The 25,983-nt window shown below is 35.9% G+C and overlaps 2 protein-coding genes and 1 pseudogene across 2 annotated transcripts; 2 read left to right on the top strand and 1 right to left on the bottom strand.

Moving 5' to 3' along the window:
- Nucleotides 1-281: 281 nt before the first annotated feature.
- LOC133296861 (uncharacterized) lies at nt 282-2,732 on the bottom strand (annotated as a pseudogene).
- A 7,066-nt stretch (nt 2,733-9,798) lies between these two features.
- Nucleotides 9,799-12,291, top strand: LOC133296865 (exocyst complex component SEC15B-like). The gene has a single exon (XM_061495913.1). It carries the CDS (start codon nt 9,799-9,801, stop codon nt 12,205-12,207), a length of 2,409 nt encoding a protein of 802 aa, XP_061351897.1. The 3' UTR covers nt 12,208-12,291.
- A 2,298-nt stretch (nt 12,292-14,589) lies between these two features.
- On the top strand, nt 14,590-15,412 carry LOC133296866 (uncharacterized). The gene has a single exon (XM_061495914.1). It carries the CDS (start codon nt 14,695-14,697, stop codon nt 15,166-15,168), a length of 474 nt encoding a protein of 157 aa, XP_061351898.1. The 5' UTR covers nt 14,590-14,694; the 3' UTR covers nt 15,169-15,412.
- Nucleotides 15,413-25,983: the final 10,571 nt, after the last annotated feature.

Below are 25,983 nucleotides of genomic sequence, written 5' to 3'. Positions count from 1 at the left end.
CATCCGTGACTTTATCGCTATCCAGTGGCGGAGCCAGGCCGTAATTTTAGCCCGGGCCAAAAAAATTTACATATTAAATATCAAAGATTAATATCAAAGCAAACATAAAGGCACTAAACTTTCCGGTAAGAATTTTAAACATAAGAATTGCATTTTCCTCCCACATCATAATAAGTAATGAACCAAGCATTGCCCTAAGGATTTGAAAACACACAAATATAATAAGTACAGGTGTAATAACATTTAATAAATAATTTAAAATATAATAAAAAATTGCATACCTAAAATTGTAAGCGACGCTCTTTTAAATTAACGAAATCTTCAAGGATCGAATCTGTAGTAAAAGTTTCAGCAATATCCCTTTCAACATACACAAGCAAATTATTTGCAAGAAAGTCATCCTCCATTTTGTTTCGAAGCCTTGTTTTCACAATTTTCATTGCTGAGAATGCACGTTCACCACTTGCTGTTGAAACTGGTAGCGTTAAGATAAGACGAATTAGCCTATCAACCAAATGATAAGAATTTGACTTTCCTGTTTTAGCTAATCCTTGACACAACTCAGAAATTGAAGATAAATTTTTAAGTTCTGGATGTTTTGGGATGTCCTTGTGGAAATGCTTCAATTGAAAATTTAAATTAATTCTCTCTTGCTCAGAAAAATCAAGAGGATAATATTTCTCTGCAAGGCTACAAATATCATTAACATTAAATGCTTTGTAACCATTCTTCGGATCTAATGAAGAGCTAAGTGATAAAAGTTCCATTGTTTGCTCAGTAAATCTTCTATTTAATTATTGTAATTGAAAGTCAATGGCTGAATTAAAGATATCAAAATGATAGTGATGCTCAATAGTTATTTGATCATGCTGTCGACGGCCACGACCTTCAATATATTGAGCATTAAGATCTGGAACATCTATTTCATGAAGCTTAGAGAAATTAACAACACTTTCAAGTATTCTTTTCCAACCATCATCTCGCAATTCTTGAATAAGTTCCTTTGTACTTGAAACTAATTGCATAGCATTCAAAATATCTTGAGATTTTTGTTGCAATGCTTGACAAAGAATTTCAGTGATGCCCATGATCTCCTTCATCAAAAGTAAATTAAAGATAAACTCAAAGGAAGTGATCATCTTATAAGCTGCAGTAGCATCTCCTCTTTGAGAGTAATTTGAGCCTTCGCTACGAATTTTTTCAAGTACTGAACATGATTCATTATACCCTCGTTGAAGACTACATATAGAATAAAAATGAGAACCCCATCTAGTATCACTAGCCCGCTTTAGTGTACCTACTTGGTTAAAACCTGTACCAGTTTCAAGCTCACCAATAGTCTGCAAACGTTCAAATTCAGAAATTTGGGCAGCTTGGAATTGATCATGACGTTTAGAAGATGCAGTGATAATATTAATGATGAAATTCAAATTCTGAAAGAATTGATAAATAGAAGAAACTTCCTTAGAGGCGGCAATCAAGGCTAATTGTAATCGATGAGCAAAACAATGCACATAATAAGCACAAGGACATTCATTAAGAAATAATGCTTGCAATCCATTCCATTCACCACGCATGTTACTGGAACCATCATATCCTTGGCCACGGATATTCTGGATATCAAGGCAATGATGTGAGAGTATTTTACTAATAGCATTTTTTAGTGTCATAGATGATGTGTCTTGAACATGACAAAGATCAAAAAATCTCTCTTTTATGAAACCATCTTTGTCAACAAATCTCAAGACAAGAGCCATTTGTTCCCTTTTGGATTCATCACGTGCTTCATCCACAATAATACAAAACTTAGAATCCCCAATATCTTTGCGAATCTGTTTTCGCACTTTGTTTGCTAGAACATATAAAATCTCCTTTTGTATTTGAGGTGAGGTATACTTGGCTGTCAATGGAGCATTCTTTAGAACAACATCTGCAACTTTTTCATTGTAAGATGCCAAAAGTTTGATCATTTCAATAAAATTACCCCTATTTCTTGAATTAATAGTCTCATCATGCCCTCTAAAAGCACATCCTTGAAAATAAAGCCAACGAGTAACATCAATTGAAGTCTTAACACGCAGCCTATTTTTTTCAATTTGTTGGGAGCTTTGAGCATGCATAACTTTATGAATATGGCAAGACTGATTCATTAAGTCTACACATGAGATGAGTGCATTAGTATGTTGTGAACAAGGATCATCTCACATGTGACTTATAAAAACACAATCCTTTCCACTATGAACTCTTTTCCAACTATTAAAACCTTTGATTGTGAATGTATCCCAACCGTGTCGCCCACCGACCTTTGTATTGAAAAGATAGCACGGTAAACAAAATGCAGCATCTATAGAAGGTGAATACTCAAGCCACGAAGAAAATTCTTTGAACCAAGAAGCTTGAAAACGTCGAGGATGCTTTTCCTTTGAAAATGGATAAGAGCATTGAGGTTGATATGGCCCAACTATTAAATAAGCTCTCCGTATCTCATCGACTTCATTAGCTGAATATTCCCAAATTGGCTTACGTTTGCCTGGATCACGTTCAAAAATTTTATTTTTGACTGTAATAATGTCATCAGTATGTTCAATTCTACGACACTTGGAAGGAGGTTGCTCATGAGAAGGTGCATCACTTTCAGAAATTATGTTTGTAGGAGCATCACTTGATTCACTTTCAGAGACTAGTTTCTTTTTAAAGAAAACATCTATACTTTTCTGTTTATCCTTACCCATACTTTTCAACAGCTACCTGAGTCAGAAAACACACTGATTACAAAAATATAAATTACATTTAACTAACATGACTTAGATTAAATACTATAAAGAAAAATCATTCTTACACATTTTTAATAAAATCCTAGAATAGTAGCCTAAATATCTAATTCTTCAAACTTAGAATTGTAAAATAATATGCTTCCTGAAGATAGTAAGAATGTAAAACCCAAAAACAATATATAAGCATATGCTATTACACATGATGTTCATTTAATCAATCGAGTTTGCATCCCAACACTTGATAACAAGTCTCTATATGAAAAGCTCTATGGTGTTCCTCCATCTTTCATCCATCTACGTGTCTTTGGGTCTTTAGCATATGCATCTACACTTGTTTCTCAACGCACAAAATTCCCAGTTCGTGCTCATAAGGCAGCTTTTCTGGGTTACCGTGATAGTACCAAGGATACATGTTGTATGACTTGCACACAGGTGAATTTTTTGTTTCTCGTAATGTCATATTTCACGAGAACATCTTTCCTTTCCATTAACCTCTCACTTTTACTATAAACACCTCACTAAACACTATTCCCACTCATCCTGATCTTGAACCTTTTCTTCCTACATCAATCTGCCTACATGACACCCACTCAAATAACCAAGCCCAAACAGATAACACCCACCTAAATAAATAAATAAAAAACACCCAAACAGATAACTCTCACTCAAATAACCTCCAGCCCAATGTTCATCGATTTTCACGACAGCGTATGCCTCCAAGATATCTACAAGATTACCATTATAGTCTTTCCTCGTCTCAGCAGCTTCAGTCGTCTTCTGGTAATTCTCTAAACTCTTCTATTAAATACCCTTTGTCTAATGCTTTATCTTATGATTTGTGCACCTCAACATATAAAAGTTTATGATTAAATGTCTCCACACATGATGAGAACCTTTAAACAAGCCATCAAATGTGATAATTGGAAGAAGGTTATGGATGCTGAGTTAGCTTCTTTGGCACTCAAAGGGATGGCTTCTCGAGCAACTTGACGTTGACAATGCATTTCTCCACGGAGATTTATGTGAAGAGGTCTACATGGAACCTTCTCCAGGTCTACCTGGTCTCCAACCTAATTAGGTGTGTTGTTTAAAAAATCTTTGTATAGACTTCGCCAAGCCAGCCGTCAATGGTACAACAAGCTTTCTTTAGCTCTCTTATTGCTTGACTATGTATAGGGTTAAGCTGATCACTCTATGTTCACTCTTTAAGATGGAGCTTCTTCCACAGTTTTACTCGTTTACGTAGATGACATTGTATTGTCCGGATATTCATCTTCATAGATACAAAGAGTGAAGTCATTCCTTCCATGAACAGTTCTGCATTAAATATCTAGGTCCCTTGCGTTATTTCTTGGGAATTGAGGTCTCACGTTCCCACAAAGGTACTCACTTTAATCAGTGTAAGTACACACTTGAGATTCTCTCGAATGTTGGCCTTTTAGCAGCAAAATATTGTGCTTCGCCAATGGATTCCAATCTGCATCTTAGCCAAACCAATGGCAAACTCGTTGATGATCCGACTTCATGCCTTCATATAGTTGGAAGATCATTATATCTCACCAATACGCGTCCTGATATTTCATTTGCGATGCAACAACTCAGCTAGTTCATCTCTTGCCCCCTTGACTCGCACGTTGCAACAACCACTCGTGTTTTGCGTTATCTAAGAGAAGCTCCATCGACTGGCTTGCTCTTTCCGGCAACATTTGATTTTCATGTTCGTGTTTTTAGTGACAGTGATTGGGGTCTTGTCCTGACACATAATGCTCTATCACTAGCATTTGTGTCTTTGTTGGATCCTCCCTAGTTGCATGGTGATCTAAAAAGCAGTCCACCATATCTAGATCATCAACCGAAGCGAAATATAGAGCTTTGGCTAGCTTACCCTATGAGCTTCAATGGTTAAAACACATATTCGATGATTTGCATATTCCTTGGCTAAAACCAACTTCGGTTTATTGTGACAATAAGTCTACCATGTATCTTGCATACAATCTGACCTTTCACGAACGATCAAAACATATAGAAATCGACTACCATGTTACTCGAGAGAAAATTCATTTTGGACTCATCCATCTTCTCCCTGTTTCTTCTACCGAGCAGTTGGCCGACGTCATCACAAAACCTCTTCCTTCTAAAACCTTCATTTTTGCAATTCTAAAGTTGGGCCTATTTGATCTCCACAGTCCAACTTGGGGAGATGGGGGGTTAATATCCGAGAACAATTTCTCAGCTTCAAATGATGCAACCAAAGTCCAACAACAATCAGATAAAGATCAAGCCCATAACAGAGCCCAAGTCCAGAAGTCTTCAAATGAAGCAAAACCACTATGCAACTCATATATACAACCAACCAATCTCAACAAATTAGTTGCCATGTCAGATATCTGACTTATTTTGTTGAGATAATTTGTTAGAAGATTATGTTATTTGGTTAAGTTGTTAGCTTTGTTAATTTTCTGCCTTGCAAAGACTGACATAGGGGGCTAGGGAGGGTCTTCGCCCCCCATAAAATTTGAAGAAAAAAAAAACAGTTGGAAGTACTTATTTTGAGTATACATGGGCATAAACAATGATGATTGGTTTGAAGACTTTTTGTGTGCTTTGGCTATTTTTAATAAACAATTATTTAAATAGTGATCATCAAACTAACGAGCTATGAAGCTGACAAGAAATATTCACCATCTAATGGTTCTGCACCTCCAAGTCCCTCAATGCTCTGGTCTTAAACTCTTCTGCAAAATTTTCCACACTTCTCTGCACAACACTCTCACTAACACCCGTCATCGTCTCCCATAATATCTCCTCTGCATACCTTGGATGATAACACTCCCCACTAGTAAACACAGCCTTTTGGAACACATTAGTACCATTTGGAAGATTCACCGAGAACTTCACCAAACTATCTTCTCCCCCACAACACCAATCCTTGCTCTTCCAGCCATCACGCCCCACTTGGAAAAAGAGGTTGAATCTCTTATTCTAGCTCCTGACTCAGCCTTGGCCAAACCGAACCTATCGTCAAGTCTAGAAAACATGATATCTCACGTCTCAAGGTTGTTGCTGGAAACCCCAATTGGGTAAGAAAGACTTGAAACTTGGGGTGTTTAAGGGTGGAGAGAGGCACAAACCCACATGACTCAAAGAACCAATTTGCTAGCAGTTCAACAATATAGTCAACTTGTTCCTTATTCAAAGCAGTTGATGAAGAATTCTTGGGACTCTTAAGCTTCTTCATGTTGTATTCAAAAACAGCCAAAGCACACAAATTATAATGTCTTTATATATGCTTAAAAGATTATTGGTTTGAGGCTTTTGATGATTTTTGTATTTATGGACATGCGCCACAGACTTGTTATAATATTCCACATATAATGAATTAATAAGGCTGCTAATAAAATGCCCATATGGCACAGAAATAGAGTCCAAATATCTCTTCTAAGGCATGAAAATTTTCATGCGATCCCATGGCATATAATTTGACATGTCATTCTTGGAACTAGACAAAGCATAAAAAATGATTTGAGAAAATATTTTTTTAATAACATAAATGCCATTACTAATGAGTGAGGTAAACAACTAAATTAAAATAAATAATAAATAAATAAAGAATTATTGATTAGAAGAGATCAATGTACAATAAATTTAATATTTAATTTTATTGTAGAAATTATTATTTTTTATTTTCACCCCTACATAAACAAATCTCGCCACACATGTTAGTGCTTATATATGTATATCATCTTTGTAATGTATTAGTTCAGTTCTCCGATAAGGAAAATCATTTTCTCTCTAGAGTGAAAAATAATTAAGTGATTCAGACCCATTTTATTATTTGGTGGCCTTCTCACATGAGTAAATTTTTTCTTCCATTTTTGCCCCCCTGTTTTGTGAGAAGGAGCACCCCAAATTTTATGGGTCAAGAGCACTACATTTCTTCTCCTCTAGAGTATTGCACTTTCTCTCGCTTTCTTTTTCTTTTTTTTTGAAATATTTCAATCGGTTCATCGCTTCGTAACTAATCTAATTCGGGGCGGGTTCAGGATTAAGGCTTTAAACTCCTCCCAATGATGATACTGGAGAATTCGAACACATACTCTCACCCCACCTGCTCAGCTCTCATGCACCAATTAAGCTACCATCATTTGGTGTTTCTCTAGCTTTCTTGATTTAAGTCAAGAAAAACCAAAAGAGATCAGCACACAAATCTATGACATCATCAACAAATCTTAGTATTCTCCTTCAGAAGTTGATAGTGTACAAATCACCAGTAATTTTTTTTTCCGCTTGCACACACTTGTATAAGCGTTAATTTCGCAAAGAACAAATCATGCTTGGCATGGCATTTTCAACAATTTCCTCACAGCAGGGAAGAAAATGAACTTTCACTATTATTTTCTTTTACTCGATATGAGCAAAGAAACTCCTTATAATGGCCAAGGCCCAAGTAGTCCTCAAGTGGGCTGTTGATGGAAAACTATTTCTAGATGTTCAAAATCAGAAAAATTGGCTTCTTGTTCAAACATGAGACAAGTAGACAACGGCCACTACTGTTTCAATTACGTTTCATTAATAACAATTGACAAAAGATTAATTTACGGAAAATGCTATTCTCATTTTATAATAAAATAGTTCTCTCATATTATAAAGAGAAGTCATGTGGAGCTCATCATTAAAGGAAAAAAAAAGTGAGATTTTCGAGATGAGATAATATAAGATAATTAAAATAAGAGTAATATTTTTCTTAATTTATTGTGGAATTCTCACTTTCAAGGATCAATTTATATAAACGTGTACTTTTAGGAATTAAAGCAATACAAGTTGCAACTTTCAGGATTAAACAGTATATACACTCAACATAGTCATTTATTAATGCAAATTCACTTGTTTTGATGGTTAGCTAATAATTTAATCTTAAGTTATTGGGAAATTCGTTTACATATTATGATAAGTGATTTGTGTGTGGGGGCGCTTCCTTAGAGTGTCTTTGACGAAAAATAATTTCTTGCTGCCCCTTCTCTCTCCCCCTTCTTCCTCTCTCCTCTCTTTCAGTGGCGGTGCATTGCACCAGGACCACTACATATTGGCTCGTCTTTGACATAGTTTCAAATATTTGATATGTGTTCGATTTTTTTATAGTTAATGTAGATAACTTATCTGCATTGAGCTCAAAACGACGTTGTTTTGAGGCGAAAATCAAGATATTTTTATAATTATAATTTATTTCAGAGTTATACTAGTCTTTTTCATTATAATTTTTTAATTTTTCAACCCAAAAAACGACGTCGTTTTGAGAGCAAATGTAAATAACTTATCTACATTCACTGCAGAAATATTAAAGTCATTTGATATTGTTAAAAATTGTTAATTATTTAGTTTAAGGTTCGTTTTTTCTGCAGTCAATGTAGATAAGTTATCTATATTAAGCCCAAATCAACATCATTTTAGGGCGAAAATCAAGGTATTTTTGTAATTATAATTTAATTAAAGATTATAACAGTATTTCTTATTATAATTTTTTAATTTTTCAACTCAAAATAATGTCATTTGAAAGTGAATGTAGATAACTTAATTTACGTTCGCTGTAGAAATATTAAAATCTTAGTTTAAATATACTTTTTAGTGGTTTTACTTGCAAAACAAAACATCTTGTGATAAAGACTAATCTGGTATTAAAATGAGGATTAGTAAAGGATGCGGAAATAAAACCTTCCACTTGCCCTAAACTTTGCTTCCTTTGTCTATCATTTAACGTGTTTGCACAATGGGATTGCATTTTCTTATATGGCAGATGATATATATTTTTTCTTACTGAGACATATAAACAGGTCTCACAAGTTTTTTTTTTTTTCTCGAAAAAAACAAAGTGTAAGGTTCGATGAGTGTACAAGAAAAAAGAAATTTTTTATGTAACAACAGACAATCATTTCCCTTGCACATACCTAAAAACTTATTAACTATAATGGTTATAAGAAAAAATAATTGTATTTAATGGAATTAATTATGATTAAAATACTACTGTCATATGAATATTTCTCATTTATTAGTACCAAAAGGTAAGGTAAAAAAATTGACACTTCGTTGAATTTTTAAAACAATAGAGAAATGAAGCAAAAAAATATTTTATAAAACAACAAATAAAAAAATTGAATGAGTAGTTTAAAAGAATAGCTTTCTTTTTATAATTTTTTTTATGGGAATTATAATATGTTTGGTAGGAGTGAGTGAAGTTGATTATAAAATCAGTCACTATTTTTCTCAAACATACTTTTTTTAAAAAAATTATCCGCCTTTTGAACATTTTACTTAATACTTCCAATCTCGTTGCACTATTTTGCTTCCATAAGCATTTTATCGAATTCATCCATAAACTTTGAGTATTTATAATATTAAAAATATTATTTGACAAGTAATATTATTTGACATAAAAAATTTAAAAAATACAATATTAAAATGGAAAAAAAGTAACTGAAATCAACAAAATTCTTTTACCTTTTCCTGAGTTATTTTATGAACAAAATTATATGTCATTCAGTATTTTTTTTTCCTTATTTCGTACACTTTTTAATAATTTATTAAAAAAAGTTTATTTTAAAAATGATACTTTGTATAATATAAATAAAATATATTATCTTGAAATCACTTTTTAATTCACGTATCTAAAAATTACACTGTATTTAGTATAATCAAATAATTAATTTAGAAAAACACAATTACATATAATAAATTTTCTTATAATTAATCTAATTTGTGGTCTTTTTAAGGAAAAAAGAAAAGAAAAGAAAAGAAAACTTTCTGTTTAATGGATGGAAAAAAACATGTCTTCAACTACTAATGTGCCCAAAAGAAAAGTCCCATTCTTTCCAATCGTCATTAGTCAAAAGACTCAAAACAAAATACAAAAAAAAAAAAAAAAAAAAACAGCACACAATTTGTCCGAAATATTACTATAACGCCATTTTCATATTTCCTTTTTATTTTAATCCCTAAATTGCCTCCGCGTGCAGCGGCTCCACCGTCAGCGATGCTCTCCTCCAAGCCTCGCCGGAAAGTTGTTCCGGCGGATGACGAAGACTCCTCGGATAAACTGGACCAGCTCCTCCTCTCCTCCGCCATCAGCAACAACGAGGACTTAGGCCCCTTCATCCGTAAGGCCTTCGCTTCCGGCAAGCCGGAGAGCCTTCACCACCACCTCCGGAACTTCGCTCGCTCCAAAGAATCGGAGATTGAAGAGGTCTGCAAGGCGCACTACCAGGAATTCATCCTCGCCGTGGACGACCTCCGATCCCTCCTCTCCGACGTCGACGACCTGAAGTCATCTCTCTCCGACTCCAACTCCAAGCTTCAGTCCGTCTCTCGCCCTCTGCTCTCATCCCTCGACGCCTTCGTGGAAGCGCGAAACGTTTCGGAGAACGCGAACCTCGCAATGGAATCGATCCGAAACTGCATTCGGTTGGTGGAGGTTTGCACCAGAGCCAACCGCCACCTGTCCGTTGACAACTTATACATGGCGTTGAAGTGTGTGGACGCGATCGAGAGTGAGTATCTGGACAAAACGACGTCGTCGACGCTGAAGAGAATGGTGGAGAAGAAGACACCGGAGATTCGGGCGCACATAGAGAGGAAGGTGAACAAGGAGTTCGGTGACTGGTTAGTTGAGATCCGAGTTGTGAGTCGCAATCTGGGTCAACTCGCCATCGCTCAGGCCTCGTTGGCGAGGCAGAGAGAGGAGGATCTCAGAATCAAGCAGCGGCAAGCAGAGGAACAAAGCCGGCTTAGTGTGAGGGACTGCGTTTATACGTTGCAGGAAGAGGAAGAAGAAGAGGAAGATGTGGACGCCGGCGGTAGCGGGATTGGAGAGGATGGTAATGGCGGCGGTGGAGGATTTGATTTGACTCCGTTGTATAGGGCTTACCATATACACCAGACGTTAGGGTTTGAGGATCGGTTTAAGCGGTATTATTTCGAGAACCGGAAGCTTCAATTGACATCGGATTTTCAGGTATCTTCGATGACGCCTTTTCTTGAGTCCCATCAAACTTTCTTTGCACAGATTGCGGGTTTCTTTATAGTGGAGGATCGTGTTTTGAGGACTGGTGGCGGTTTGATATCGAAAATGGAAGTTGAGAGTTTGTGGGAAACTGCAGTTAGCAAAATGTGTTCTGTGCTTGAGGATCAGTTCTCCAGGATGCAAACTGCTAATCATCTCTTGCTTATTAAGGACTATGTGAGTCTATTGGGAGTCAACCTGCGAAGATATGGGTACCCCATTGATGCCTTGCTTCATGTTTTGATCAAGCATAGGGATAAATACCATGAACTGCTGTTGTCGGATTGTAGGAAGCAGATTGCTGAGGCACTCGCTGCTGATAAGTTTGAGCAGATGTTGATGAAGAAAGAGTATGAGTATTCCATGAATGTGCTTTCTTTTCAAATACAAGCCTCGGATATCATACCGGCTTTTCCTTATGTAGCACCATTTTCATCAACTGTGCCAGATTGTTGCCGCATTGTGCGGTCTTTCGTTGAGGATTCTGTGAGCTTCATGTCATATGGGGGGCATCTAGAGTTCTATGAAGTTGTTAAGAAATATTTAGACAGGCTTTTGAGCGAGGTTCTGGATGGGGCTTTGTTGAAGCTTATTAGTACTTCAGTTCACGGTGTCTTCCAGGCAATGCAAGTAGCAGCAAATATGGCTGTATTGGAGCGTGCATGTGATTTTTTCTTTAGACATGCCGCACAGCTTTCTGGGGTTCCCTTGAGAATGGTGGAGAGAAGCAGGAGGCAGTTCCCTCTGAGCAAAGCTCGTGATGCTGCAGAAGAGATGCTCTGTGGATTACTTAAGGCCAAGATTGATGGATTCATGACCTTGATTGAAAATGTAAACTGGATGGCCGATGACCCACCTCAGATTGGAAATGAATATGTAAATGAGGTGAAACTTTATTTGGAAACTTTGGTTTCAACTGCTCAACAAATATTGCCAGCGCCTGTCCTTAAAAGAGTTCTAAAGGATGTTCTTTCTCACATATCAGAGAAGATAGTTGGGGCTTTACTAAGTGATTCTGTTAAGAGGTTCAATGTGAATGCCATTACTGGAATCGATGTGGATATTCGGCTCTTAGAATCATTTGCTGATAATCAGGGTCCCCTTTTTTCTGATGGGGATATTGATCAGTTGAAAACAGCATTTGCTGAGTCAAGGCAGCTAATTAATTTGCTATTAAGCAATCATCCAGAGAACTTCCTGAATCCGGTGATCAGGGAGAGGAGTTACAATACTTTGGACTACCGGAAAGTAGTGGCTATTTTAGAAAAGTTGCGGGATCCTTCAGATCGGCTATTTGGTACTTTTGGTAGTCGTGGAGCCAGGCAGAATCCAAAAAAGAAATCACTGGATACATTGATAAAAAGACTGAGGGATGTTAGCTGATCGAGCTTAAAGCTGTATGTAAGATAATTTTATTTTATTGTTTTCTTTTTAGTTTTGTTGATAAAATTATTTGGTTAAGTTCAGTCTATCACTTCATTCCAGTTGTATTTTAAGATTTTCCATTGTTTGAAATGTATGATTTTTTATTCTTTATCTGGGCTTGATGTAGATACTTTGATGTTATTGGATTTGTTGTGAATTCTTATTTTCGCTTCATTAGTAAGATTTTTTAAGGTCAATAGAGTCTGAATTCCCTCATTGTCATTCCCAACACCAAAATATAAATTCTGAAAGAAAAGAATGAAAATATAAACATTTTTTTGCAGTTTCATTTTTATTTATAGCTTACACATAAATTAATCAGAAGACTAAAGATGCCTTCATTGTCTTACTAGACTATATATTCATACAATGATGAGGAGGTTTAATACTCGGGTATCTTTTATGTAGCATGGGAAAACTGAAGAGCAACTTGAGTGTTCAGGGTAAGAGAGTGGTCATCATTGAAGAGCAACTGACATTGCAGTTGTAGTTTTTGTATTGGACTAAAAAGAACTACTGGTTCTAGCCCCCCCCCATCCCGGAAAAAATAAAAAAGAGAATTACTGAATGTCCATAATTCTTAGTTTGTGCTCTGGAGTTGGCCTTATGAGGCTGAGTCCGGGCAATGAGTAAATTACTATGGAAGTAACATAACCAAATGGCTGAACTCAATTGGTAGCAAGTGGAAAGAAAAAAGTCTCAGTTCATTCTCATATGTCACCTTTGGGATGAGAGGGGTTTAAATATTTTAATTTCTGATCTGTTCCGCACTTCGGATTAATCTCGTAGCCGGTTCAAAACTTGTGGAGATACGGATGGAGCCAACTCTCCTCAAAAGTAATTAAGGTTGAGTTAACTCCAAAAAAGAAAGAAAGAATGCAAGTAACAGAAAATACAATTTGCTACTACCTCACTCTCCATTGTCAGTGAAGGAGTCACCATCTTCTTAACAACAGGTTACAGGCATATGTCTGAATGGGTATTGTATTGCTTTCCTCAATCATTATCGGACTTTCCCCTTCCCCTCCTCATTTCTCCCCACGCACCTGCGATATTGTAATAAGTAGAAACTTTGAAGAGATAATAATAATAATAATAATAAAAAGGGTTCACTTTTTTCTTCACTCACTTTTTCTTCAGTTATCTACCGTAAGCCTAATATGATGTCATTTTGGGGCGGAAATCACGGTGTTTTTATAATTTTAATTTATTTCAGGATTATAATAGTCTTTATATTTATAATTTTTTAAGATTCCAATACCAAAACGACGTCGTTTTGGAAAAATGCGGAAACATTTTTCCGTAATAAAAAAGAGATACCTAACTTAATAATCTTGTATCTGTCACAAATCTTCAATAAAGAAAGTTTTTGAAAGAAAAATAACTTCTCAAATTTTTGTAAGTGGCCAAAAGTGTTGACCATAAATAAAAATATTTGAATGGGCATATTGAAAAAGTTTGTAAATAAATAGCAATGATATTTTTTAAATCTATTTAGGTTTCTCACTCGTACCATAGATCCAATACATGATGGGTTCCATAATATGTTAAAAAAATAAAAAAAATTACAAGGTATGTTTATTGATGTATTTATAACATAAGGTAACTATTTCCTGCATACATGAGAGAATTTCCCTTCTTTTAGTTACATTTCTTCATCTCTTGATAAAGATCCAGGGTAATTTCTTCATTTCTATTTATAAATTTCTGTTTTTAACATAAAGTATGCATGCTTGTATGTAAGTTTATTATTACTTCAATACATATAATTTAAGATGACTAATTCTTAATATTAAATATTTTGAATGTGAGAACGGGGTTTCTGAAAATGGTGGCCTACCTCAAATGAAAAATGGGGGAGGCCGAGAACCTCTCGTGGAAGAGCCAAATCCACGTTCACACAAATTTCATATCTCACGTGTCACGTGTCACGTGCTACACGAGTTCCTCGCATTCTTATAATATTAACTCCCTCTTAGATGCCATGCCACCCTGCTGCCTACCCCCCAAAAAATATAATAATATTAATTAATTTTGGTAGATCAGTACCTAAAAATTAAACATTGGAAGAAAAACAAATCAGCGATAGAAGCTGGAGCAACAACTGGGGAAGTGAAGCAAAGCATTCTTATAATATGATTCAACTTTTAAATAATAATATATGAAATAATTCAATCTTGTAAAAAAAATAAAACATTTCAAAGGGTAGGGTGGTCTTTTAGAACTATCATAAATTACTTAAAATTTTTAATAAGAATAATCGTATAATTTTTTTTTTTATTTTACATTAAACCGCTCTCTCTCTCTTTTTTTTTTTCTTTAACTTTTCTTGCCGAACCTTTGCCTAATAATCATCGACTATTTATATACCACATCAATCATAAAACAACCAAACAGGAACAAATCGAAAATTCTGGGGAAGTACCAATTTTCGAACTTGTCTTCATGTCTTCAATTAGACTTCTGTTTATCCTGGTAGTGTCTATGACATTAGGATGCGCGTTAAGCCAACCGAATAAGTTGTCAGCGTACGAGGTTCTTGTTGAGTATGGGTTCCCAGTGGGTCTTCTTCCCAAAGGTGCCATAGGCTATGCGCTAAATAGAGAAACAGGTGAGTTCGCTGTGTATTTTGATGGAAGATGCAGCTTCAGCATAGAGTCCTACGAGCTCGAGTACAAGGCAACCATCACGGGAGTGATCTCCAATCGCAGGCTCTACAAGCTGAAGGGGGTCAAAGTCAAGGTTTTGCTCTTGTGGCTCAACATCGTCGAGGTTGTTCGTACTAATAATGATATCCAATTCTCTGTGGGTATTGCTTCCGCTAACTTTGGGTTGGAGAACTTCTTCGAGTGCCCCCAGTGTGGATGTGGATTCGATTGCAACAAACTCCCCGAAAACGGTGATGTTTCTTCAATTTAAGCTTGTTATATGATTCTATTCGGAACAATTGTTGGTCTCTCTGTTGGAGAGTTTAGATCTATCTATCTTTTGTGCTTTTTTTTAATTAATTAGTCTAGTTTTATCAGGGTATTGTTTTCCCCTCACATGAATCAAGACTTTTTGGTGCTTTGTTGTACCATTTGCCTGAGAATCCAAACAAATGTCACCGTAAACTGGCATCATTCTACTGTCTTGCCCTTATCAATCATCCCGTTGGGTATATCGTGGTTTTTTAATTTTTTATTTTAATTTTGTCTTTTTGGTTCAAAAAGTAAGTAATAATACCATAATATTAATATTTGCTATTATTACTGAACGTCTTAAACACATAAAAAGCAAGAATAATGTTAAAAAAAACAAAGAAACAATGATTTGTGTCATAAATTTTTTACAGTTTATAAGAGAAATGTCAGATGTAGGGTGTGTAATTTTGTATTATTTGGGTTGTTCTTAGTTTTTCAATTACCCGACACATAGCTTATCCTCTGCTATAAATTCTATCCCACTTTTTTCTGACATTTCTAAGACAGATCAATGTGTTTGGTGCTTAGCATATAATCAACAATAGTTCGATCATCAAGCACCAGTTTAAAGTGCAATTGTCAATCTATATCAGAGAATTGAGTCGTGTAAGGATCTAAATTTGAATTGACTAGGCACACCTTAGTTGAGATTTATGAGAGAACGGATGAACACACCTGCAAACCTTCTTGCGTAGCCTTTGATTAACCAAAACCGAAGGTTTGCAACTAGTCAATTGTGCTCTTTGCAGTGTCCCCTTGAATACACTCCACTAGTTTGGTTGGAATCTGCGGTCTGGATAATACCACTAATTTTGGTCTCTCACACATCATCATCAGCTTCAACTTACAAAGAAAAAATGGGTATAAACTCTCAAGCAAAACTCATTTTTCCAGTACAAATTTCACGCACCATCGTCTTCTCGTCTATCTTCAGCCTCTGCTAATAACCCCACAACCTTAACTGTATATTATTTCCTTCAACAATTTCTTCCCGAAGAGGCCTTCGGGTACCTGGATGTTAATTGAACTTTCACTATCCAATCTTACGAGTTGAGGTACAATCCTACTGTAACGGGTCTAGTTTAGTTTCTATGTGGTGCTATTTTCTTATTAGCGAGGTGTCTCTAATCGGTGGGAGATGCTTAGAGCTGTAACGGGAAAGAAGATTGTTATGATTATGATTTGTTGGATGTGATGTCTCTTGAACAACATAACACGATATATGCTGGATATTTGTTGTTATTTTTGCAGTAAAGTAAGTTTGATAAAGAATGTAAACGTTTGATAAAGAATGTAAAAGTAAGTTTTTAGATTCCCATCGGTGCAATTTGACTTTTCCAGATATACATGTTATCATAATATATTATCAATCTGTTTTTTTTTGTTTTTCATTATATTTGTGATGTCCCTAAGTTTTAATTGTCAGGATATAATCAAACCTACTTTAGGTTATATAATTTATAATACTATGCAATTTTTCAAGCCCTGGCCGGCAAAATAAACAATGGATACAAAACTTAAAAAAGTAAAAAATAATAAAGATAATAAAAACGAGTGCCCTGGATCATTGCTATGGGCCCAAATATGAAGGGCTCAAGCCCTTTGATATCCAATTCATGGATAAACAACTTCTACTTTCAATGGAGAAGTTTTTTTGTTGCAGCAATCACATAGCAAAGCATTGAAATGTGTGATTTGTTTTTTGTTTTGTCTTTTTTCAAAACAATCAATGGGTCCCACCAAAAAACTCTCTCAGCTGCAAAAAAAGAAGTTCTTCTGTCAAATGAGAAGTTGTTTCCCCCCAATTCATATGCCTTTACTATCCTTCTACAAATAGTTATAAGAGTTACGGTAGATAAGCTATCTGCATTTACTTCCACAACGATATTGTTTTGGTGTTGAAATATTAAAAATTTATAATTATAAAGATTATTATAACTCTGAAATAAATTAAAATTACAAAAATACTTTGATTTTCCTCCAAAATGACGTCATTTTGAGCTCAATGCATATTATTTATCTGCATTAACTGCTGAAAAAACGAACATATAAATTAATGATAATTTTTTTAACAAAAATAAATATTTATTTTGAAACTTTCTATCTACTAAGAGTTATTCGCGTAATAATTATTATTTCCTCAAGTGACAGGTTAGAATGAAATTGTCAATATACTCAATGGTACTCATGTAGTTTAAAGTTTAATTTCATAATTACATCAGAATTGAGATTCATGAGATGAAGGATGTTAAAGGAAAAACATTTTAATTTCAAATGTCTGCGTTACCATTGTAAACAAACGCCTAATTTAAAATCCAAATTTATTAATTACGCCATAATTGAGATTTATGAATGTTAAACAATAAAACTCCCTTAAGATAAAGGATGTTAAACAACAAAAACACACTCAAATGTTACTCCTCAACCTTAAATAAACCAAAACCAAAGAATTGCCACAACTTCGGTTTGCTCTTTACGCTCCGAGATACATACCACCAATCTTTTTTTTTTTTTTTTTTTTTTTTTTGTAATTAATGGAAATGAAAGTTACATAGAGCAAAGTCTTGGTTGAGTAGCACCCAGCAGGTCCCTGTTCAACAGGGCGATACAAGGCACCGGAGGCACATGCAGAACATGTAAATTCCAGTCTGAAAGAGAACTACCTAAAGCAGCAAGTTTGTCTGCAACCATGTTGTCCTCTCTATATGAGTGGCAAAGCTTAGTGTCCCAATGCCCCTGTAATAATCTTCGGACACGACAGATCAGACACGACATGCCACCAATCTTGGTTCTCACACACCCCACCAACTTCAACTTACCAAGAAAGCATGGATATCAATTTTCAAGCAAAATCCATCTCCCCAATACCGATTCTACTCTCCATTGTTTTCCTGTTGACCTTTTTCTTAATGCCATCAGCCTCTGCCCAAAATAACACAACCTTAACGGCATATAATGTCCTTCAACTGTACAACTTTCCGATTGGAATTCTTCCCCAAGGCGTGGATGGCTATGAATTGGACAACTCCACCGGCAAATTCAAAGTGTATTTAAATGATACTTGCTCGTTTAATATTGGATCTCACGAGTTGAAGTACAAGTCCAGCATAGCGGGTGACATCATGAAGGACAAGATCTCCAACTTAGACGGAGTTCAAACAAAAGTGCTTTTCGTATGGGTAAACATTGGGTCAGTCACTCGCCGTGAGGACGAGCTCCAATTCTCAATTGGAATCGCTTCTTCCAGTTTTCCAGTTAGTACATTCAATAAGAGCCCAACTTGTCCTCTTGCATTTGACAATGTCAATGGGACTAGGAATCATGGGAACGAACAAGTCCCATAATTAGCTATCTATAATTGGAGATAATTTATGGTGAACCAGGATCACCATTTTTTAAGTAATCCCTTAGTGTAAATATGAGGGTAAAATTGGAAAAGTAGAAAAAATAACAGAGGTAAAAAGGAAAAGAAAAAATTAATGATGTGAGAAGGAGCACCAAAAGATTTAGTGGTCCTGGACCATATTAAATATTTCCCTATAATTGACATGAAAATTTTTTAATATACTCTTGTACATTGGTGGTCCTCCCATTAAGGGAGTGACACATGGATTTTTCTTCTTCTTTTTTCCCTTCTCTCTCCTCTCTCCTCTCTCCTCTCTCCTCTCTCCTCTCTCTTCAATCTCTCTCTCACTCTCTCTCCTTCACTCCACCCAATCTCTTGTGGGCCGGGAGCGCCAAATTTAATCTCATTGACATGACCTACGTAGAGCTGTAACACTAAATAAGACTCTTATGATACTAGGAATCGCGGAAATTTCGAATTACAGAAAAATATCATAAACAATTCCTTTTTTAATAGATGCATTATTTTGACATTCTTATTCATCGATTTTTTAATTACTTATTCAGTTATTTGTATGCTAAATTAGTCATATTACGTAGTCACTTATGTTCAATGTTTAATTGATCACTAATTAAAATTTTCTAGTAGATAAACAGAGGTGCTTTTTACGGTAGACGTCAAATTGATGACACAGTAGTCTAATTTAATTTTTTTTAACCTTAATGTTTTAATTTATTAATTTTTAGTCTCAAAATTTTGTAGCATTTTTGGGTAAATATCTCCAATCAATTTAATAAAATCGCAAACCCCCTAAAAATTGAGGTTTTATGAAGGAACAAAACATAAATGTGAAAAGCAGGCAAGGGTAGTGGGGCAAGAATTCAATGACGGCTTCTAGGTTTTGGAAACAAACAACAGCTTCTGATGAAGTAAAAGAGCCACCACGCAACAAAATGGCTTGGCTTATCCTGCAGTTGCCCGTTTCTGAACACATTGTGGCTGGAATTCCATGTTTGAACAATTTCCACACTTACGCATGCCTATGATGAGCAGAAAGAATGTCAACAGAGAATTCAACTATAATAGGTTAAAATGTACATAATAAGAGTTACGGGACTAATTTTGTACACAATTTCTATAATTTTGAAAGACTAGTTTTCTCATTAATAATTATATAATATAACTGTTATGAGTATTTCCTAAATTTGTAATATCATGTTGTTTATATATGATATAGTCATTGTTGATTTTATCCCGTCATTGAATCTGTTCTGTACATATACTGGAACTTGTTTTAATATTTGTTTAAGCCATATGGGCCCAAAATATGAATATGGTATTATTATTTTGGGGCCCAAATCAGTTTTGCTTTATTAATCTTTTGGCAATATTATGTTAGCAATAGTTAAAACGCTGCGTTTCTTTTTAATGGTGATATACATATCAAAGTGTAAACGACGTTAGCGTGTAAGAAAGAAAAGATCAGATTTTATGCATTATTCAGATTGTGCTCTTCTCTCTCTCGGGTTCTTTGAAATCAAGAAAAGGGTTAGGGTTTGTCGAGTGTCTGTGAGGGAGATTTGAGGGAAAAAGAGTGAGAATCTCATCTTGGCTCTTTGAAGAGAAGTGATCCTCGTGTGAAGGTGCATCAATTGATCGGAGCATTGTTAGAAGATGTTGTCAACAGTAAACGAAGGTGAAGCTTGGAGGTGTTCCTAGCTGGTGAAGTCTGATTCGTGGAGTTGTAGAGCTGAAGAACGATTCCGTTGGTGTTTGCTCTCTGATTCGGTGATACCTTTCTTTTATTCTTTCTACTGTTGATATTTTTGCATGTACCTTCTGGTCTCGAAGGTTCTTTACTCTGTAATCTTGAGTAGTGCTGTTGTTTACATATTTCAGTGTATGTTGTGTGAGCTGTTGGTATATGTAAACTGTTGAACATATTTGTACCTATTACTATTCTGAATATTAGTGCATGCTAGAGGGCATTTGACCTCTCTGGCCAACTTGGATGTAGGAAATTCTTATACAAAGAATTTCTGAACCAAGTATAAATTTCTTGTGTGTTGTTTCTTATGTTTTCTGTTTCTGTTAGTTCGATTAGTGGGCTGATTCTTGGTAGCTCTATACCAAGAATTGTAACAAGTGGTATCAAGAGCTTAGGTTCTTGGTTCTTTTTCCCTTCTGGTTTGTCTCTGTTTCTGTTCCGCGTTTTGTGTGTTTTTCCCTCTGGTCCTCGTGTTTTCTGTTGCTGGAAGCTGAAGAGGATGGGTATCACCAAGGTTGAGGTGGAGAAGTTTGATGGGAGGGGTGACTTTAACATGTGGAAGATCAAGATGATGGCTGTCTTGGTCCAACAGAAGTGTGAGGATGTTGTTGGTCCTGAAAAGGATCTTCCTAATTCCCTGACACCTAAGGAACTAAAAGACTTAATGGCTTTAGCTCATAGTCTAATTGTTGTAAATCTGTCTGATAGTGTCCTTAGGCGTGTATGTAAGATAACTAATCCTAGAGAGCTTTGGGAAAAGCTTAAGGCTCTCTATCAAACTAAATCTGCCCCAAACAAGATGTTTTTGAAGGAAAAATTTATTTCCTTCAAGATGGATCCTTCTAAGTGCTTGGAGGACAATCTTGATGAGTTTAACAAACTCACCTTAGATCTGGATAATGCTGGGGCAACTGCCTCAAATGAGGATAAAATTTTGATCCTCTTGAATTCTGTTCCAGATTCTTACAAGGGTGTAAAAGATGCTATAAAATACAGCAAAGGGGGAATGGACTTAGATGAGATAACTGAAGCTTTGAGAGCAAGGGAGGTTGAAATACTCTCCCATAAAAAGTCCCATGCTGAGGGGCTGGTTGTGAAGGGTAAAGGGAACAAGAAAGGGAAATTTAAAAATAAATAGAAGGGAAACAATAATGTATCCCAACCTAACCAGAACACACAAGGTAATAAAAATAAGGAGCAGCCAAAAGGTAAACTTACCTGCTGGTTGTGTCATAAAGAGGGGCATATCAAGAAAAATTGCCCTGAAAATAATATGGGAGCTGTAAAGGCAGCAACTAAAACTGAGTATGCAAATTTACTTAGTGGGTGTGAGGGTGCTGAAGTCCTTATGGTGTCTAATAAGGGCTTTGAGGCTGAATGGGTTATGGATTCAGGTTGCACTTTTCACATGACTCCTAGGAAGGAGTGGCTTGCTGGTTTAAGGTTCCAAAAGGGTGGAAAGGTCCTTATGGGGAATGACCAGATCTGTCAAATAGAAGGGATTGGGGCTGTCAAGTTTCTAATGGCTGATGGCAGCCATAAAATCCTCAAAGAAGTGAGGTATGTCCCTGACTTGAGGAGAAATTTAATTTCTCTAGGTATGCTTGAATCAAGTGGGCTGTTATTCAAGAGTGAGCAAGGTTCACTCACTGTTCTTAAGGGTAGTGAGATTTTAATGGAAGGAAGGTTAATTAATGGCCTGTACATATTACAGGGCCATGCTGTTTCATCCGAAAGCTGTATAACAGCAGCCAAGGATGATGAATCTGTTCTCTGGCATAAGAGAATGGGTCATATCAGCAACCAGGGTCTGTCTGAGTTATGTAAACAAGGTATTTTAAGTCATAAGAAAGTAACTTGTGTTGATTTCTATGAAAACTGCATTTTAGGGAAAACACACAAGTTACCCTTTCCTAGTTCTTCAAATTTTTCTAAATCAGTCCTTGATTACATACACTCTGATTTGTGGGGATCTTCTAATGTTCCCCCTTCTCTCTCTGGTTGCCATTACTTCCTTTCTATTATGGATTCATATTCTAGAAGAGTATGTACCATGTTCTTGAAGCAAAAGGATCAAGCCTTTGATAGCTTCAAGAATTGGAAGACCCTTGTAGAGAATGAAATTGATAAGAAAGTCAAGGTCCTAAGGACTGATAATGGGCTTGAGTTTTGCAATAATCAATTTTTTGATTTTTGCAATGAGCATGGTATTAAGAGGCACAGAACTTGTGCTGAAACACCCCAACAAAATGGGGTGGCTGAAAGGATGAATAGAACCATCCTAAATAAGGTCAGATGTATGCTGGCTGAATCTGGTCTCCCTAAATCTTTTTGGGCTGAGGCTGTTTCCACAGCCTGTTACCTTATAAATAGGAGCCCATCCACAGTTATAGGTCTTAAAACCCCTATGGAGCTTTGGTCTAGTAAGCCACCAAGTCTAGGACACTTAAAACCATTTGGTTGTCTTGCATATATGCATGTAAAACAAGATAAGTTGAGTCCTAGAGCTGTTAAATCTGTCTTTGTTGGTTATCCTTCAGGTGTTAAGGGATATAAGCTATGGCTCATAGCTGAAAGGAAGTGTGTCATAAGTAGAGATGTGATTTTCGAAGAAAACACATTCTATAAAGACATATCCAAACTGAGTGACAAAGAGCATCCTCCTAGGACTGTTGAGTTGGAGGTGGAGCTGCCCAACAACACTGGGCAGCAACCTGATCTGGCTGAAAATGAACAACAGCACACTGTTGCTGAAGTTCAAGATGATGGGAATGACATTCCCATTGAGGAGCATGATGTGGAACTGGATAGAGATGATCTAGAGGATTATTTGCTATCTAGAGACAGGACTAGGAGGAATATAAGACCTCCAAGTCGTTTTGCACATGCAGATGTCATAGCATTTGCACTCCAAGTTGGAGATGTGCTGGAGTTTAATGAACCCAGCTCATACCAAGAGGCTTTGAGGCTGGATTCTAAAATTCATTGGCTAAAAGCCATGAAGGAAGAGATGGAGTCTCTTGAGAAAAATAAGACTTGGGTTTTGGTGGAGCATCCAAAGAACAAGAAGGTGATTGGATGCAAATGGATTTTTAAAAGGAAGCCAGAAATCCCAGGTGTTGAAGCTGCCAGGTTTAAGGCAAGGGTTGTTGCTAAGGGTTTTTCACAAGTTGAGGGGGTTGATTACAATGAAATATTCTCCCCTGTTGTGAAACATGTTTCAATTAGGCTCATACTTTCAGCTGTTGCAATTCATGATTTAGAATTGGAACAATTGGATGTCAAGCCTGCCTTCTTGCATGGCAGCCTTGAAGAGCTCATATTCATGGAGCAACCCGAAGGATTTATAAAAAAGGGGGCTGAGAACAAAGTGTGCCTTTTGAAAAGGTCCCTTTATGGGTTAAAACAAGCCCCTAGGCAGTGGTATAAGAGGTTTGATGATTTTGTTTTGTCCAAAGGCTTTAATAGGAGTAGTTTTGATCATTGTGTGTACTTTAAACAACTGCATGATGACTGTTTTATCTACTTGTTGATTTATGTTGATGACATGTTAATTGCATCTAAGGACATAAATGAAATTAATAATCTGAAATCATTGTTGAAAAAGGAAATTGAGATGAAGTTCCTTGGTCCAGCCAAGAGGATACTTGGCATGGACATTACAAGGAAAAGAGATGAGAGGATATTGACTCTCTCTCAATCTGAGTATGTGAAAAAGGTCTTAAAGACCTTTGACATGTACCTGGCCAAACCTGTAAGTGTTCCCCTTGCTGGTCACTTCAGGTTAAAGGCTGTAGATGGTGAGTTAGCCTCGGATGAGGCTTCTTTTATGTGCAATATTCCATATTCTAATGCTGTTGGATGCCTAATGTATGCCATGATAGGTTCTAGGCTTGATATTGCTTATGGTGTTAGTATAGTAAGTAGATACATGAGTAAACCATCTAAGGAACATTGGAATGCTGTGAAATGGTTGCTTAGATACCATAGTGGCTCTGTTGATTGCTGCATTCATTATACTACTCAAAACTCAGTTAATTGTGATATTACTGGTTATTGTGATTCTGACTATGCTGCTGATCTTGATAAAAGAAGATATTACTGGTTTTTGCATGTACCTTCTGGTCTCGAAGGTTCTTTACTCTGTAATCTTGAGTAGTGCTGTTGTTTACATATTTCAGTGTATGCTGTGTGAGCTGTTGGTATATGTAAACTGTTGAACATATTTGTACCTATTACTATTCTGAATATTAGTGCATGCTAGAGGGCATTTGACCCTCTCTGGCCAACTTGGATGTAGGAAATTCTTATACAAAGAATTTCTGAACCAAGTATAAATTTCTTGTGTGTTGTTTCTTATGTTTTCTGTTTCTGTTAGTTCGATTAGTGGGCTGATTCTTGGTAGCACTATACCAAGAATTGTAACAATAACATATTCAAAAAGTTGTAAGTAAACAATCAATCTCAATTGTTAATGCAATTTTCTTACAAGTTCGACTATAACAAATACAAAAATGCATTGGTGGTCCCTAATTTTTATTTTCCCAGCTGAAATTCCACCGCCAATAAATAGCAACACATGTTATCGGAGTTGAAACACTAATGCGAAAACTCACATTATATATATGTCGGAGACAAGATAACATAGCCATAGAGCATAATTGTGTCACCGAATATTTGTTTATCAAGTCAGTTATTTGATAATGAATGTACATAATTAAAAACTTTGTGATATTTGTGAATGGAATAAAACAAAATTCAATGTAATATTTTTTTTTTCTCTTTTGTGATTGTAAGCAAGATTTTGTAACCTATTTTAATAAATAAAAACATTAAATATTTAATTTGTCTCTTGAATTGTTTTTAAGACTTCCATAATGAATAATTAAATAAAATAAAGACGGTAGATAAAATAGTCGTTTAATAATGTGAAAGAGGCCCTCCATGTATACCCCCAAAAAAATGTGAAAGGCTTGAAAGGATATATTAGGATAATGGGCCATCCATTAAGAGTTAATTATTCTGATGGTTAGTAGTTAAACCTGTTAGTTAATCATCTTCTGTATATATAGTAGAATGTAAATAGCGAAAATCAATTTATCAATATTCAGTATTATTCCGAATTTCTTTCTTTTCTACATGCTTTCTTTATCTTACATGGTATCAAGAGCTTATGATCCATGGAGACCGATAAGCCTACCTCTATTCAATCTTTCAACAATCCAGTTTCTTTTTTTTTTTTTTTTTGTAATAACAATCCAGTTTCTTTCAAGTTAGATGAGGACAACTTTTTGCCATGGAAACAACAAGTATTGGCAACTATCAAAGGATACAATCTTACACGGTTTATTACTTTTGAAACTTCAGCTTCCACCTCAAAGACTTCAACTGCAGTCCAGCAAGATTCACAAGAAGATACAGAAAAGACAAGTGTCGCTGATAAAACTGGCACCAAGGCTGCAGCAGCAAAGGATTCTACTGAAGTTCAACAAGATCAGCTTTTCTTATCATGGCTTCTGTCATCTATGTCAGAAACCATCTACACCAGAATGGTGGGATGCATGAACTCCTTGCAGGTCTGGCAAAAACTTGAACAGTTTTTTACATCACAAACCCGAGCAAAGGTAAAGCAATTAAAGTTGCAGCTCAAGAACATC

Source organism: Gastrolobium bilobum, unplaced genomic scaffold, assembly GCF_033153095.1.
Source record: "Gastrolobium bilobum isolate Gb01-03AN ecotype WA unplaced genomic scaffold, APGP_CSIRO_Gbil_v1 utg50089, whole genome shotgun sequence".
Taxonomy (NCBI): Eukaryota; Viridiplantae; Streptophyta; class Magnoliopsida; order Fabales; family Fabaceae; genus Gastrolobium; species Gastrolobium bilobum.
Note: the sequence above shows the minus strand (reverse complement) of the source record. Positions and strands in the feature narration are given on the sequence as shown.